Source organism: Eucyclogobius newberryi, unplaced genomic scaffold (genome assembly GCF_026437365.1).
Source record: "Eucyclogobius newberryi isolate DKJ021-1_F unplaced genomic scaffold, fEucNew1.0.hap1 SCAF_307, whole genome shotgun sequence".
In the NCBI taxonomy this organism is placed as follows: Eukaryota; Metazoa; Chordata; class Actinopteri; order Gobiiformes; family Gobiidae; genus Eucyclogobius; species Eucyclogobius newberryi.
In genome coordinates, this window is record NW_027315954.1 from 32,642 (window position 1) to 49,317 (window position 16,676).

Consider the following 16,676-nt stretch of genomic DNA (forward strand, 5'->3'; position numbering starts at 1 on the left):
ACACGTTCCTCACACGTTCCTCACACGTTGATCACACGTTCCTCACACGTTCCACACACGTTCCTCACACGTTCCTCACACGTTCCTCACACGTTGATCACACGTTCCTCACACGTTCCACACACGTTCCTCACACGTTCCTCACACGTTCCTCACACGTTCCTCACACGTTGATCACACGTTGATCACACGTTCCTCACACGTTCCACACACGTTCCTCACACGTTCCTCACACGTTGATCACATGTTCCACACACGTTCCTCACACGTTCCTCACACGTTCCTCACACGTTCCTCACACGTTGATCACACGTTCCTCACACGTTCCTCACACGTTCCTCACACGTTCCTCACACGTTCCTCACACGTTCCTCACACGTTCCTCACACGTTCCCCACACGTTCCTCACACGTTCCTCACACGTTCCTCACACGTTCCCCACACGTTCCTCACACGTTCCTCACACGTTCCTCACACGTTCCTCACATGTTCCTCACACGTTCCTCACACGTTGATCACACGTTCCTCACACGTTCCTCACACGTTGATCACATGTTCCTCACACGTTCCTCACACGTTCCTCACACGTTGATCACACGTTCCTCACACGTTCCTCACACGTTCCTCACACGTTGATCACACGTTCCTCACACGTTCCTCACACGTTCCTCACACGTTGATCACACGTTCCTCACACGTTCCTCACACGTTCCTCACACGTTCCTCACACGTTCCTCACACGTTCCTCACATGTTCCACACACGTTCCACACACGTTCCTCACACGTTCACCACACGTTGATCACACGTTCCTCACACGTTGATCACACGTTCCTCACACGTTCCTCACACGTTCCTCACACGTTCCTCACACGTTCCTCACACGTTCCTCACATGTTCCACACACGTTCCACACACGTTCCTCACATGTTCCACACACGTTCCTCACACGTTCCTCACACGTTCCTCACACGTTCTTCACACGTTGATCACACGTTCCTCACACGTTCCTCACACGTTCCTCACACGTTCCTCACACGTTCCTCACACGTTCCTCACACGTTCCCCACACGTTCCTCACACGTTCCTCACACGTTCCTCACACGTTCCCCACACGTTCCTCACACGTTCCTCACACGTTCCTCACACGTTCCTCACATGTTCCTCACACGTTCCTCACACGTTGATCACATGTTCCTCACACGTTCCTCACACGTTCCTCACACGTTGATCACACGTTCCTCACACGTTCCTCACACGTTCCTCACACGTTCCTCACACGTTCCTCACACGTTGATCACACGTTCCTGAGGACACTCACTGGCCGTAGCAGCTTCACACACGAACGTCACCAGTTTCTCCTCGATTTTCTTGAACGCGTCGAGATCGTCCACGAAGAACACGTGTCTCTCGCTGGGTTTGCTGGCGATGCTCACCAACTCGCCGTAATCTGCGTCGGCGAATCCGATGGCGAACACGATGTAGCCTGAAAAACAGCGATTCAGCTGTGGAGGGCGAGGAGCACCTTCTCCACACGGGGGCCCTAGGGGTTTAGACCTGGTTTAGACCTGGTTTAGTCCTGGTTTAGACCTGGTTTAGTCCTTGTTTAGTCCTGGTTTAGTCCTGGTTTAGACCTGGTTTAGTCCTGGTTTAGTCCTGGTTTAGACCTGGTTTAGTCCTTGTTTAGTCCTGGTTTAGTCCTGGTTTAGACCTGGTTTAGTCCTTGTTTAGACCTGGTTTTGACCTGGTTTAGTCCTGGTTTAGTCCTGGTTTAGACCTGGTTTAGACCTGGTTTAGTCCTGGTTTAGACCTGGTTTAGTCCTTGTTTAGTCCTGGTTTAGACCTGGTTTAGACCTGGTTTAGTCCTGGTTTAGTCCTGGTTTAGACCTGGTTTAGACCTGGTTTAGACCTGGTTTAGACCTGGTTTAGACCTGGTTTAGTCCTGGTTTAGACCTGGTTTAGACCTGGTTTAGCCCCGTACCTTCCATCTGCAGCTCTTTGGAGACCTTGTTGACGTCGTCCTGGGACCGTCCGTCCGTCAGAACCACCAGCACCTTCGGGACGCCTCTCCTCACGCCTCCTTCTGAGGTGAAGATCTGCTCCCGCACGTGCTGGATCGCCCGTCCTGAGAGGTCAAGAGGTCAACCACAAAGACGTGTGCAGAGAAGCCACGCCCCTCACACACGCTCGCTTTAGCCACGCACCTCACACACGCTCGCTTTAGCCACGCCCCTCACACACGCTCGCTGTAGCCACGCCCCTCACACTCGCTCGCTTTAGCCACGCCCCTCACACACGCTCGCTGTAGCCACGCCCCTCACACACGCTCGCTGTAGCCACGCCCCTCACACACGCTCGCTGTAGCCACGCCCCTCACACACACTAGCTGTAGCCACGCCCCTCACACACGCTCGCTGTAGCCACGCCCCTCACACACGCTCGCTGTAGCCACGCCCCTCACACACACTAGCTGTAACCACGCCCCTCACACACACTAGCTGTAGCCACGCCCCTCACACACGGTCGCTGTAGCCACGCCCCTCACACACGCTCGCTGTAGCCACGCCCCTCACACACGCTCGCTGTAGCCACGCCCCTCACACACACTAGCTGTAACCACGCCCCTCACACACACTAGCTGTAGCCACGCCCCTCACACACGCTCGCTGTAGCCACGCCCCTCACACACACTAGCTGTAGCCACGCCCCTCACACACGCTCGCTGTAGCCACGCCCCTCACACACGCTCGCTGTAGCCACGCCCCTCACACACACTAGCTGTAACCACGCCCCTCACACACACTAGCTGTAGCCACGCCCCTCACACACACTAGCTGTAGCCACGCCCCTCACACACTATAATAATGCAGATGAGTTTAGTCCATGAAAGGCTCTGACCCGTCTTGGTGTTTCCGCCTTTGTACGAGATGCGGTTGACGGCGTCGAGCAGCTTTTCTTTGTCGCTGTAAGAGTTTAGTTTGAACTCTGTCCGAGCGTCGTCACTGAACTGAGCGATGGCCACCTGAGGAACACCAGAAGGTCTAAACCAGGTCTAAACCAGGTCTAAACCAGGTCTAAACCAGCTCTAAACCAGCTCTAAACCAGCTCTAAACCAGGACCAAACCAGGTCTGAACCAGGTCCAAACCAGGACTAAACCATGACTAAACCTGGTCTAAACCAGGTCTAAAGCAGGACTAAACCAGGTCTAAACCAGGACTAAACCAGGTCTAAACCAGGACTAAACCAGGACTAAACCAGGACTAAACCAGGACTAAACCAGGTCTAAAGCAGGACTGAACCAGGTCTAAACCAGGTCTAAACCAGGACTAAACCAGGACTAAACCAGGTCTAAACCAGGACTAAACCAGGACTGAACCAGGACTAAACCAGGTCTAAACCAGGACTAAACCAGGTCTAAACCAGCTCTGAACCAGGTCCAAACCAGGACTAAACCAGGAGTAAACCAGGACTAAACCAGGACTAAACCAGGACTAAACCAGGTCTAAAGCAGGACTGAACCAGCTCTAAACCAGGACTAAACCTGGTCTAAACCAGGTCTAAAGCAGGACTAAACCAGGTCTAAACCAGGACTAAACCAGGTCTAAACCAGGACTAAACCAGGACTAAACCAGGACTAAACCAGGACTAAACCAGGTCTAAAGCAGGACTGAACCAGGTCTAAACCAGGTCTAAACCAGGACTAAACCAGGACTAAACCAGGTCTAAACCAGGACTAAACCAGGACTGAACCAGGACTAAACCAGGTCTAAACCAGGACTAAACCAGGTCTAAACCAGCTCTAACCTGGGTCCCGTCCGGTCCGATCTGGTCCAGAGCTCCGGTCGTGCTGTAGAGGAAACGGATGATCTTCAGGAAGCTCTCGTCTCCGATGCTCCAGGATCCGTCCACCAGGAAAACCAGGTCTGCTTTAGCCGCTTTACACACTGAGGAGTACAAGTACAAGTACTACTACTGCAAGTACAAGTACTACTACTGCAAGTACAAGTACTACTACTGCAAATACAAGTACTACTACTACAAGTACAAGTACTACTACTGCAAGTACAAGTACTACTACTGCAAGTACAAGTACTACTACTGCAAATACAAGTACTACTACTGCAAGTACAAGTACTACTACTACAAGTACAAGTACTACTACTGCAAGTACAAGTACCACTACTGCAAGTACAAGTACTGCAAGTACAAGTACTACTACTGTAAGTACAAGTACTACTAATGCAAGTACAAGTACTACTACTGCAAGTACAAGTACTACTACTGCAAGTACAAGTACTACTACTACAAGTACAAGTACTACTACTGCAAGTACAAGTACCACTACTGCAAGTACAAGTACTGCAAGTACAAGTACTACTACTGTAAGTACAAGTACTACTACTGCAAGTACAAGTACTACTACTGCAAGTACAAGTACTACTACTGCAAGTACAAGTACTACTACTGCAAGTACAAGTACTACTACTATAAGTACAAGTACTACTACTGTAAGTACAAGTACTACTACTGCAAGTACAAGTACTACTACTGTAAGTACAAGTACTACTACTGTAAGTTCAAGTACTACTACTGTAAGTACAAGTACTACTACTGCAAGTACTACTACTGCAAGTACAAGTACTACTACTGTAAGTACAAGTACTACTACTGCAAGTACTACTACTGCAAGTACAAGTACTACTACTGTAAGTACAAGTACTACTACTGCAAGTACTACTACTGCAAGTACAAGTACTACTACTGTAAGTACAAGTACTACTACTGCAAGTACAAGTACTACTACTGTAAGTACAAGTACTACTACTGTAAGTACAAGTACTACTACTGCAAGTACAAGTACTACTACTGTAAGTACAAGTACTACTACTGCAAGTACAAGTACTACTACTGCAAGTACAAGTACTACTACTGTAAGTACAAGTACTACTACTGTAAGTACAAGTACTACTACTGCAAGTACAAGTACTACTACTGTAAGTACAAGTACTACTACTGTAAGTTCAAGTACTACTACTGTAAGTACAAGTACTACTACTGCAAGTACTACTACTGCAAGTACAAGTACTACTACTGTAAGTACAAGTACTACTACTGCAAGTACTACTACTGCAAGTACAAGTACTACTACTGTAAGTACAAGTACTACTACTGCAAGTACAAGTACTACTACTGTAAGTACAAGTACTACTACTGCAAGTACAAGTACTACTACTGTAAGTACAAGTACTACTACTGTAAGTACAAGTACTACTACTGCAAGTACAAGTACTACTACTGTAAGTACAAGTACTACTACTGCAAGTACAAGTACTACCAAGTACTACTACTGCAAGTACAAGTACTACTACTGTAAGTACAAGTATTACTACTGCAAGTACAAATCACAATGTGCCATAATTTCCATCTGCACAATATAAAAGATTATATTATATATATATATATATATATATATTTATATATATATATATATATATATATATATATATATATATATATATATATATATATATATATATATATATTATATTTATTAGAAATATAAATGATTATTTTAAAGATTTTCAAATGTTAACTTTTAAAATCCTATTGTCAAAATGTAAAATATACATCACAATTGTAATCATATATAATCACAATACTGTCACAATATTCAATATCTCTCCCAAAATGCTGTGTAAAGGGGGCGTGTAAAGGGGGCGTGTAAAGGGGGCGTACCCTCTTTGGCAGCGGGGATTGTGGGTAATGGAGTTGTTGTTGGTGGTTTGGTCGGAGCTGGAGTTGGAACTGGAACTATAAAGAAAAAAGTCTTATTTTAATACTGACAAACTCAAAGAAGAAGAAGAAGAAGAAGAAGAAGAAGAAGCAGAAGTATTAAGTAAAGTACAAATGTAACCAGTTCATGTATAATCACACAAAATCTTTATTATTTTTGTTTCATATTATGTTCAACATGCCTGGTGTTTGTTTTATTGTGCTGTCGATGTCCTCCAGCCCCCTTCTTCTTCTTCTTCTTCTTCGTGTGTTCCCTTATATTCCCCCGATAAATGTGATGGACGTGACTTCCTCTTCCCTTCTGTTCTCTCCGTGCGGGGAAGAGGTCAGTCATCCCTCGGGTCGTCCTTCATGTTTTCTATGTAGTGTGTTGATTTAATTGTGTTATATCCATTTTAGTTTGGGCTGGAGTTGCCTCGTAGCACGTTTGGACTTTATTTTTGTGTTTCTGTTTACCAGAATAAACGGATAAAACCGTGTCTCGTGGCCACTCAATTAATCCACAACACAGGAACGATCCGGTCACACTGATACCCAAAAAACATACTTCATAATAACTTTCCTCTTCTGGATTCATGTTGTCGTGTTCTCATTCTGATTATTTAAAACCAAACTCTTTCTTGACTTGTTTTGTCATCGTTGTCTTGAATATATAAATATAAAGTCTCTTTTGTCTTGTTTTGTGTCTATTTATTTATTTGTTTGCTTGTTTGTTTGTTTGTTTGTTTGTTTGTTTGCTTATTAGGGTCGGCCAAAGAACAAGCAAAGAAACCAAGTTAGAGTTAAGTTTTACTGACCTAGAGAAGGTTCTGAGCGCTGTTAAGTTCCTACTATTGGCTGGGATGGTCTATCTGAGCGTTGATATGACGATTAAAATCACCCCTTGTGTCTTAGTGTCTGAGTGTTGATATGATGATTATATTCATAAATCTGATCTCTCACGTGTCTTGTGAGGGTTGATATGATGATTATATTCATAAATCTGATCTCTCACGTGTCTTGTGAGGGTTGATATGATGATTATATTCATAAATCTGATCGCTCACGTGTCTTGTCGCTGACCGTCACCGCCGGCCCCTCCGTCCCGTCCTGCAGCTGAGCGTAAACACTCACTTTGTACTGAGAGTTTGGTTTGAGGTTTGTGAAGCAGTGACGAGCGGTGCCTCCGCCCAGCTTCACCTCCTGCTTCTGCCCGTCTGAACACAAACACAAACACAAACAAACAAACAAACAAACAAACACAAGAAACACAACGGTTCAGAGTCGTTGCACACATTTCCACCTGGCCCACATTTCCACTTGGCCCACATTTCCACCTGGCCCACATTTCCACTTGGCCCACATTTCCACCTGGCCCACATTTCCACGTAACGAAGCTGCTGAGGGCGGAGACCAGCAGTGGGACACGAACACATGAAGTCCAATCAGACGCACTTATTCTGACCACGCCCACAACATCTGAGTTTACTTAATGTAACTCTGGTTCTATGAGTGCGGTCCAGGTCGGGTCGAGGGCTCGGCTCGGGTTTTTGGTCCTAAACTCTCTTTTAAAGGACAGATATTCTGCTGAATGTCCTCCCTCTCTCTTCTGACCCTGTTCTCGCTCTGTTCTTCGTCTCAAACTCGGCTGGAGCACGTTTCGCTTCACAGTTTGATGAAGTTCTCTCCCCTCCGAGCCTCAGAAACACTCCAGAACGGACCTTTTCTCCATCAGTGACTCTGAGGATATTCTGCTGTTTTGAACTCCATAAATCAGTATTAGTACTACAGTATTAGTACTACAGTATTAGTACTACAGTATTAGTACTACAGTATGAGTACTACAGTATTAGTACTACAGTATGAGTACTACAGTATTAGTACTACAGTATGAGTACTTACTGGCCAGGGCCTCTATGTTGACCCTGTAGGTGGCGCTGTGGCGCTGTGGCTGCCATTGCACACACAGACTGTTGACCTTGGCCTGGTAAACTCTCAGGTTGTTCACGCCCAGATAAACTGCAACACAAACAGGAAGCAAAACTCTCACAAACAGGAAGTAAACATCTCACAAACAGGAAGCAGACATCTCACAAACAGGAAGCAGACATCTCACAAACAGGAAGCAAACATCTCACAAACAGGAAGCAGACATCTCACAAACAGGAAGCAGACATCTCACAAACAGGAAGCAGACATCTCACAAACAGGAAGCAGACATCTCTGCTGCAGAGGTTAGAATGTGATGTAGGTGTTGGAGGAACAGCCCTCAGCTGGTTTAAATCCTATTTATCTGATAGGTTCCAATTTGTTAATGTAAACCAGAGCTCCTCACCGGCTCTAAAGTAATTTATGGTGTGCCACAGGGTTCGGTACTCGGTCCAATTCTGTTTACTCTTTATATGCTACCATTAGGCAACATTATCAGAAAGCATGACATTAACTTCCACTGCTATGCAGACGACACTCAGCTGTATTTATCAATGAAACCTGATCAGAGCGATCAAGTAGACAGACTTAGTACTTGTGTGAAGGAGATAAAAACCTGGATGACACTAAACTACCTGCTTCTTAACCCTGAACAAACCGAGGTCATTGTGCTGGTCCTAAGCATCTACGAGACGCTCTATCTGAGCAGATAGTCACACTGGACAATGTCAGTGTAGCCTCCAGTTCTACTGTAAGAAACCTTGGAGTCTTATTTGACCAGGAGCTCTCATTTAAAGCTCATATAAATCAAGCTTGTAAAACAGCCTATTTCCATTTGCGCAACAAGAGCCAAAATCAGAAGAATCCTGCCTAAAAGTGATGCTGAAAAACTTATCCATGCATTTGTAACGACTAGATTAGACTACTGTAACTCCCTGCTCGCAGCAGGTCCTAAAAGCTCCATAAAAAGCTTTCAACTGGTTCAAAATGCAGCAGCAAGATTACTAACAGGAACAAAAAGAAGAGAGCACATTACGCCGGTGCTGGAGTCTCTTCACTGGCTCCCCGTCGAGTTTAGAATCAAATTCAAAATTCTACTCTTGACCTACAAAGCCATAAATGACATGGCCCCATCCGACCTCAAAGATGCTATAGAACCATATCATCCAAACAGAGCTCTTCGCTCTCAGAATGCTGGTGGTGCCAAGAGTCTCTAAAAGTACTGTAGGAGGTAGAGCCTTCTGGTGGTGCCAAGAGTCTCTAAAAGTACTGTAGGAGGTAGAGCCTTCTGGTGGTCCCAAGAGTCTCTAAAAGTACTGTTGGAGGTAGAGCTCCTGTGTTATGGAATCAGCTCCCGGCCCATGTTAAATCTGCTGACACAGTCTCTTCATTTAAGTCCAGGCTTAAAACGTTCCTCTTCGAAATCACTTATGGTCAGACTAGTTAAACAGAAACATAAACCCACAGCTTTAGCTACGCTGCCCTAGGAGTAACTGTGCTGGGGGAAGTATGACAGCTTGAGCACTATCCTCTTCTTCTTCTGACTACTTATGCTATCAAACAATATTTAATTTTTAATTCCACTTGCAAACTGTTCACCGCCTTCTTTTTCTTTCTCTCACTCCTGAGGACCTGTGGACCCAGATGTCCCTCTCCTGGTGAAGTGTCCCTGCCCTGTGTGGACGGTCCCTCATCTGCCTGAGGAGTGGCTCCAGCTCCAGTCTCCCTCACGTCTGTGAGAGTCACATCCTCCTTCACTGGAACTAACTCAGGGACATACGCTTTTGTCCCAAAGAGGTTTTTTTTGTAGTTTTTCCTGCAGAAGGAGGAGCTAAGGACAGAGGACCTGGGACATCGTCCCTCGTCCCCACAGACATTGTTGATTCATTTCTCCCTGTGGCCCTCAGAGGCAACTGTTGTTGTGATTTTGGGCCTTACAAAAATAAATTGATTTGATTTGATCTCACAAACAAAAAGCAGACGTCTCACAAACAGGAAGTAAACATCTCACAAACAGGAAGTAAACATCTCACAAACAGGAAGTAAACATCTCACAAACAGGAAGTAAACATCTCACAAACAGGAAGTAAACATCTCACAAACAGGAAGTAAACATCGCACAAACAGGAAGCAGACATCTCACAAACAGGAAGTAAACATCTCACAAACAGGAAGTAAACATCTCACAAACAGGAAGTAAACATCTCACAAACAGGAAGTAAACATCGCACAAACAGGAAGCAGACATCTCACAAACAGGAAGTAAACATCTCACAAACAGGAATTAAACATCTCAGCTGCAACATCACCGTGAGATTCTGAAATACGGAACATTTCTAAGGTTCACAAATGTTCATTTGTTTTTATTTGGACACAAAACGGTGAACGGAAAGTCCCGTTTTCCAGCGTCTCCTGAGTTCATCTTCTAATTATCTGTCGCTTCGAGCGTCGTCTCAGTTTCAAAGTCTGAACGTCTCTCACAGAAAAAACATCTGCAACACGCGTTTTACAAGTGTACGGCAAATAACAAGTCCTGCTCCAGTCCTGGTTCAGTCCTGGTCCAGTCCTGCTCCAGTCCTGGTCCAGTCCTGGTCCAGTCCTGGTCCAGTCCTGGTCCAGTCCTGGTCCAGTCCTGCTCCAGTCCTGCTCCAGTCCTGCTCCAGTCCTGCTCCAGTCCTGGTTCAGTCCTGGTCCAGTCCTGCTCCAGTCCTGGTTCAGTCCTGGTCCAGTCCTGCTCCAGTCCTGCTCCAGTCCTGCTCCAGTCCCGGTCCAGTCCTGCTCCAGTCCTGGTCCAGTCCTGCTCCAGTCCTGCTCCAGTCCTGCTCCAGTCCTGGTCCAGTCCTGGTCCAGTCCTGGTCCAGTCCTGCTCCAGTCCTGGTCCAGTCCTGGTCCAGTCCTGGTCCAGTCCTGGTCCAGTCCTGCTCCAGTCCTGGTTCAGTCCTGGTCCAGTCCTGCTCCAGTCCTGGTCCAGTCCTGCTCCAGTCCCGGTCCAGTCCTGCTCCAGTCCTGCTCCAGTCCTGCTCCAGTCCTGCTCCAGTCCTGGTCCAGTCCTGGTCCAATCCTGGTCCTGTCCTGGTCCAGTCCTGGTCCAGTCCTGGTTTAGATCTGGTCCAGTCCTGGTCCAGTCCTGGTCCAGTCCTGCTCCAGTCCTGCTCCAGTCCTGGTTCAGTCCTGGTTCAGTCCTGGTCCAGTCCTGCTCCAGTCCTGCTCCAGTCCTGCTCCAGTCCTGGTTCAGTCCTGCTCCAGTCCTGCTCCAGTCCTGGTCCAGTCCAGTCCTGGTCCAGTCCTGCTCCAGTCCTGGTCCAGTCCTGGTCCAGTCCTGGTCCTGTCCTGGTCCAGTCCTGGTCCAGTCCTGGTCCAGTCCTGGTCCAGTCCTGCCCAAGTCCTGGTCCAGTCCTGCTGCAGTCCTGGTCCAGTCCTGGTCCAGTCCTGGTCCAGTCCTGGTCCAGTCCTGCCCAAGTCCTGGTCCAGTCCTGCTGCAGTCCTGGTCCAGTCCTGGTCCAGTCCTGCTGAAGTCCTGGTCCAGTCCTGGTCCAGTCCAGTCCTGGTCCAGTCCCGGTCCAGTCCCGGTCCAGTCCTGGTTTAGATCTGGTCCAGTCCTGGTCCAGTCCTGCTGAAGTCCTGGTCCAGTCCTGGTCCAGTCCAGTCCTGGTCCAGTCCCGGTCCAGTCCCGGTCCAGTCCTGGTTTAGATCTGGTTCAGTCCTGGTCCAGTCCTGGTCCAGTCCTGCTCCAGTCCTGCTCCAGTCCTGGTTCAGTCCTGCTCCAGTCCTGGTCCAGTCCTGCTCCAGTCCTGCTCCAGTCCTGCTCCAGTCCTGCTCCAGTCCTGGTCCAGTCCCGGTCCAGTCCTGCTCCAGTCCTGGTCCAGTCCAGTCCCGGTCCAGTCCTGGTTTGGATCTGGTCCAGTCCTGGTCCAGTCCTGGTCCAGTCCTGGTCCAGTCCTGGTTTAGATCTGGTCCAGTCCTGGTCCAGTCCTGGTCCAGTCCTGGTCCAGTCCTGGTCCAGTCCTGGTTCAGTCCTGCTCCAGTCCTGCTCCAGTCCTGGTCCAGTCCTGGTCCAGTCCTGGTCCAGTCCTGGTCCAGTCCTGCTCCAGTCCTGGTCCAGTCCAGTCCTGGTCCAGTCCTGCTCCAGTCCTGGTCCAGTCCAGTCCTGGTCCAGTCCCGGTCCAGTCCCGGTCCAGTCCTGGTCCAGTCCTGGTTTAGATCTGGTCCTGTCCTGGTCCAGTCCTGGTCCAGTCCTGCTCCAGTCCTGCTCCAGTCCTGCTCCAGTCCTGGTCCAGTCCTGGTCCTGTCCTGGTCCAGTCCTGCTCCAGTCCTGGTCCAGTCCTGCTCCAGTCCTGGCCCAGTCCTGGTCCAGTCCTGCTCCAGTCCTGCTCCAGTCCTGCTCCAGTCCTGGTCCAGTCCTGCTCCAGTCCTGGTCCAGTCCTGCTCCAGTCCTGCTCCAGTCCTGGTCCAGTCCTGCTCCAGTCCTGGTCCAGTCCTGTCCTGGTCCAGTCCTGGTCCAGTCCTGCTCCAGTCCTGCTCCAGTCCTGCTCCAGTCCTGCTCCAGTCCTGGTCCAGTCCTGCTCCAGTCCTGCTCCAGTCCTGCTCCAGTCCTGGTCCAGTCCAGTCCTGGTCCAGTCCCGGTCCAGTCCCGGTCCAGTCCCGGTCCAGTCCTGGTTTAGATCTGGTCCAGTCCTGGTCCAGTCCTGGTCCTGTCCTGGTCCAGTCCTGGTCCAGTCCTGGTTTATATCTGGTCCAGTCCTGGTCCAGTCCTGGTCCAGTCCCGGTCCAGTCCTGCTCCAGTCCTGGTCCAGTCCAGTCCTGGTCCAGTCCCGGTCCAGTCCCGGTCCAGTCCCGGTCCAGTCCTGGTTTAGATCTGGTCCAGTCCTGGTCCAGTCCTGGTCCTGTCCTGGTCCAGTCCTGGTCCAGTCCTGGTTTATATCTGGTCCAGTCCTGCTCCAGTCCTGGTCCAGTCCTGGTTCAGTCCTGCTCCAGTCCTGCTCCAGTCCTGCTCCAGTCCTGCTCCAGTCCTGGTTCAGTCCTGCTCCAGTCCTGCTCCAGTCCTGCTTCAGTCCTGGTTCAGTCCTGCTCCAGTCCTGGTCCAGTCCTGGTCCAGTCCTGCTCCAGTCCTGCTCCAGTCCTGGTCCAGTCCTGCTCCAGTCCTGCTCCAGTCCTGCTCCAGTCCTGCTCCAGTCCTGCTCCAGTCCTGGTCCAGTCCTGGTCCAGTCCTGGTTCAGTCCTGGTCCAGTTCTGGTCCAGTCCTGCTCCAGTCCTGGTCCAGTCCAGTCCCGGTCCAGTCCCGGTCCAGTCCCGGTCCAGTCCCGGTCCAGTCCCGGTCCAGTCCTGGTCCAGTCCTGGTTTAGATCTGGTCCAGTCCTGCTCCAGTCCTGCTCCAGTCCTGGTTCAGTCCTGGTCCAGTCCTGCTCCAGTCCTGGTCCAGTCCTGCTCCAGTCCTGCTCCAGTCCTGGTCCAGTCCTGGTTTAGATCTGGTCCAGTCCTGGTCCAGTCCTGGTCCTGTCCTGGTCCAGTCCTGCTGCAGTCCTGGTTCAGTCCTGGTCCAGTCCTGCTCCAGTCCTGCTCCAGTCCTGGTCCAGTCCTGCTCCAGTCCAGTCCTGGTCCAGTCCCGGTCCAGTCCCGGTCCAGTCCTGGTTTAGATCTGGTCCAGTCCTGGTCCAGTCCTGGTCCAGTCCTGCTCCAGTCCTGCTCCAGTCCTGGTTCAGTCCTGGTCCAGTCCTGCTCCAGTCCTGGTTCAGTCCTGCTCCAGTCCTGGTCCAGTCCTGCTCCAGTCCTGCACCAGTCCTGGTCCAGTCCCGGTCCAGTCCTGCTCCAGTCCTGGTCCAGTCCAGTCCCGGTCCAGTCCCGGTCCAGTCCTGGTTTGGATCTGGTCCAGTCCTGGTCCAGTCCTGGTCCAGTCCTGGTCCAGTCCTGGTTTAGATCTGGTTCAGTCCTGCTCCAGTCCTGCTCCAGTCCTGGTCCAGTCCTGCTCCAGTCCTGGTCCAGTCCTGCTCCAGTCCTGGTCCAGTCCAGTCCTGGTCCAGTCCTGCTCCAGTCCTGGTCCAGTCCAGTCCTGGTCCAGTCCCGGTCCAGTCCCGGTCCAGTCCTGGTCCAGTCCTGGTTTAGATCTGGTCCTGTCCTGGTCCAGTCCTGCTCCAGTCCTGCTCCAGTCCTGGTCCAGTCCTGCTCCAGTCCTGGTCCAGTCCTGGTCCAGTCCTGCTGCAGTCCTGGTTCAGTCCTGCTCCAGTCCTGCTCCAGTCCTGCTCCAGTCCTGCTCCAGTCCTGGTCCAGTCCTGCTCCAGTCCTGGTCCAGTCCTGGTCCAGTCCTGCTCCAGTCCTGCTCCAGTCCTGCTCCAGTCCTGCTCCAGTCCTGGTCCAGTCCTGCTCCAGTCCTGGTCCAGTCCTGGTCCAGTCCAGTCCCGGTCCAGTCCTGCTCCAGTCCTGCTCCAGTCCTGGTTCAGTCCTGCTCCAGTCCTGCTCCAGTCCTGCTCCAGTCCTGCTCCAGTCCTGGTTCAGTCCTGGTCCAGTCCTGCTCCAGTCCTGCTCCAGTCCTGCTCCAGTCCTGCTCCAGTCCTGGTCCAGTCCAGTCCTGGTCCAGTCCTGCTCCAGTCCTGGTTCAGTCCTGCTCCAGTCCTGCTCCAGTCCTGGTCCAGTCCAGTCCTGGTCCAGTCCTGCTCCAGTCCTGGTCCAGTCCTGGTCCAGTCCTGGTCCTGTCCTGGTCCAGTCCTGGTCCAGTCCTGGTCCAGTCCTGCCCAAGTCCTGGTCCAGTCCTGGTCCAGTCCTGCTGAAGTCCTGGTCCAGTCCTGGTCCAGTCCAGTCCTGGTCCAGTCCCGGTCCAGTCCCGGTCCAGTCCTGGTTTAGATCTGGTCCAGTCCTGGTCCAGTCCTGGTCCAGTCCTGCTCCAGTCCTGCTCCAGTCCTGCTCCAGTCCTGGTCCAGTCCTGGTCCAGTCCTGCTCCAGTCCTGCTCCAGTCCTGCTCCAGTCCTGGTTCAGTCCTGGTCCAGTCCTGCTCCAGTCCTGGTTCAGTCCTGCTCCAGTCCTGGTCCAGTCCTGGTCCAGTCCTGCTCCAGTCCTGCTCCAGTCCTGCTCCAGTCCTGGTCCAGTCCCGGTCCAGTCCTGCTCCAGTCCTGGTCCAGTCCAGTCCCGGTCCAGTCCCGGTCCAGTCCTGGTTTGGATCTGGTCCAGTCCTGGTCCAGTCCTGGTCCAGTCCTGCTCCAGTCCTGCTCCAGTCCTGCTCCAGTCCTGCTCCAGTCCTGGTTCAGTCCTGGTCCAGTCCTGCTCCAGTCCTGCTCCAGTCCTGCTCCAGTCCTGGTCCAGTCCTGCTCCAGTCCTGGTCCAGTCCTGGTCCAGTCCTGCTGCAGTCCTGGTTCAGTCCTGCTCCAGTCCTGCTCCAGTCCTGCTCCAGTCCTGCTCCAGTCCTGGTCCAGTCCTGCTCCAGTCCTGGTCCAGTCCTGTCCTGGTCCAGTCCTGCTCCAGTCCTGCTCCAGTCCTGCTCCAGTCCTGGTCCAGTCCTGCTCCAGTCCTGGTCCAGTCCTGCTCCAGTCCTGGTCCAGTCCTGGTCCAGTCCAGTCCCGGTCCAGTCCTGCTCCAGTCCTGGTCCAGTCCAGTCCTGGTCCAGTCCCGGTCCAGTCCCGGTCCAGTCCCGGTCCAGTCCTGGTTTAGATCTGGTCCAGTCCTGGTCCAGTCCTGGTCCTGTCCTGGTCCAGTCCTGGTCCAGTCCTGGTTTATATCTGGTCCAGTCCTGGTCCAGTCCTGGTCCAGTCCTGCTCCAGTCCTGGTCCAGTCCAGTCCTGGTCCAGTCCCGGTCCAGTCCCGGTCCAGTCCTGGTCCAGTCCTGGTTTAGATCTGGTCCAGTCCTGGTCCAGTCCTGGTCCTGTCCTGGTCCAGTCCTGGTCCAGTCCTGGTTTATATCTGGTCCAGTCCTGCTCCAGTCCTGCTGCAGTCCTGGTTCAGTCCTGGTCCAGTTCTGGTCCAGTCCTGCTCCAGTCCTGGTCCAGTCCAGTCCCGGTCCAGTCCCGGTCCAGTCCCGGTCCAGTCCCGGTCCAGTCCTGGTCCAGTCCTGGTTTAGATCTGGTCCAGTCCTGGTCCAGTCCTGGTCCTGTCCTGGTCCAGTCCTGCTCCAGTCCTGGTCCAGTCCTGCTCCAGTCCTGGTCCAGTCCTGGTCCAGTCCTGGTTTAGATCTGGTCCAGTCCTGGTCCAGTCCTGGTCCAGTCCTGGTCCAGTCCTGCTCCAGTCCTGCTCCAGTCCTGGTTCAGTCCTGGTCCAGTCCTGCTCCAGTCCTGGTTCAGTCCTGCTCCAGTCCTGGTCCAGTCCTGGTCCAGTCCTGCTCCAGTCCTGCTCCAGTCCTGCTCCAGTCCTGGTTCAGTCCTGGTTCAGTCCTGCTCCAGTCCTGCTCCAGTCCTGCTCCAGTCCTGCTCCAGTCCTGGTCCAGTCCCGGTCCAGTCCTGCTCCAGTCCTGGTCCAGTCCAGTCCCGGTCCAGTCCCGGTCCAGTCCTGGTTTGGATCTGGTCCAGTCCTGGTCCAGTCCTGGTCCAGTCCTGGTTTAGATCTGGTCCAGTCCTGGTCCAGTCCTGGTCCAGTCCTGCTCCAGTCCTGCTCCAGTCCTGGTCCAGTCCTGCTCCAGTCCTGCTCCAGTCCTGGTCCAGTCCTGCTCCAGTCCTGGTCCAGTCCAGTCCTGGTCCAGTCCCGGTCCAGTCCTGGTCCAGTCCTGCTCCAGTCCTGGTCCAGTCCTGGTCCAGTCCTGCTCCAGTCCTGCTCCAGTCCTGCTCCAGTCCTGCTCCAGTCCTGGTTCAGTCCTGGTCCAGTCCTGCTCCAGTCCTGCTCCAGTCCTGCTCCAGTCCTGGTCCAGTCCTGCTCCAGTCCTGGTCCAGTCCTGGTCCAGTCCTGCTGCAGTCCTGGTTCAGTCCTGCTCCAGTCCTGCTCCAGTCCTGCTCCAGTCCTGCTCCAGTCCTGGTCCAGTCCTGCTCCAGTCCTGGTCCAGTCCTGTCCTGGTCCAGTCCTGC

General features: G+C 52.0%; 1 protein-coding gene across 1 annotated transcript in view; it reads right to left on the minus strand.

Annotated features, from left to right (window-relative positions):
- The window catches only part of LOC140374733 (collagen alpha-1(XIV) chain-like), a gene marked incomplete at its 5' end in the record, with an annotated part of 78,006 nt that overhangs the window by 19,531 nt on the left and 41,799 nt on the right, over positions 1-16,676 (minus strand). The window contains 7 exons of the mRNA XM_072461730.1: positions 1,321-1,485; positions 1,981-2,124; positions 2,898-3,021; positions 3,805-3,944; positions 5,737-5,811; positions 6,840-6,989; positions 7,675-7,791. Of these exons, the coding sequence (XP_072317831.1) occupies positions 1,321-1,485; positions 1,981-2,124; positions 2,898-3,021; positions 3,805-3,944; positions 5,737-5,811; positions 6,840-6,989; positions 7,675-7,791 (915 nt within the window). The remainder of the gene's footprint in view (positions 1-1,320; positions 1,486-1,980; positions 2,125-2,897; positions 3,022-3,804; positions 3,945-5,736; positions 5,812-6,839; positions 6,990-7,674; positions 7,792-16,676) is intronic.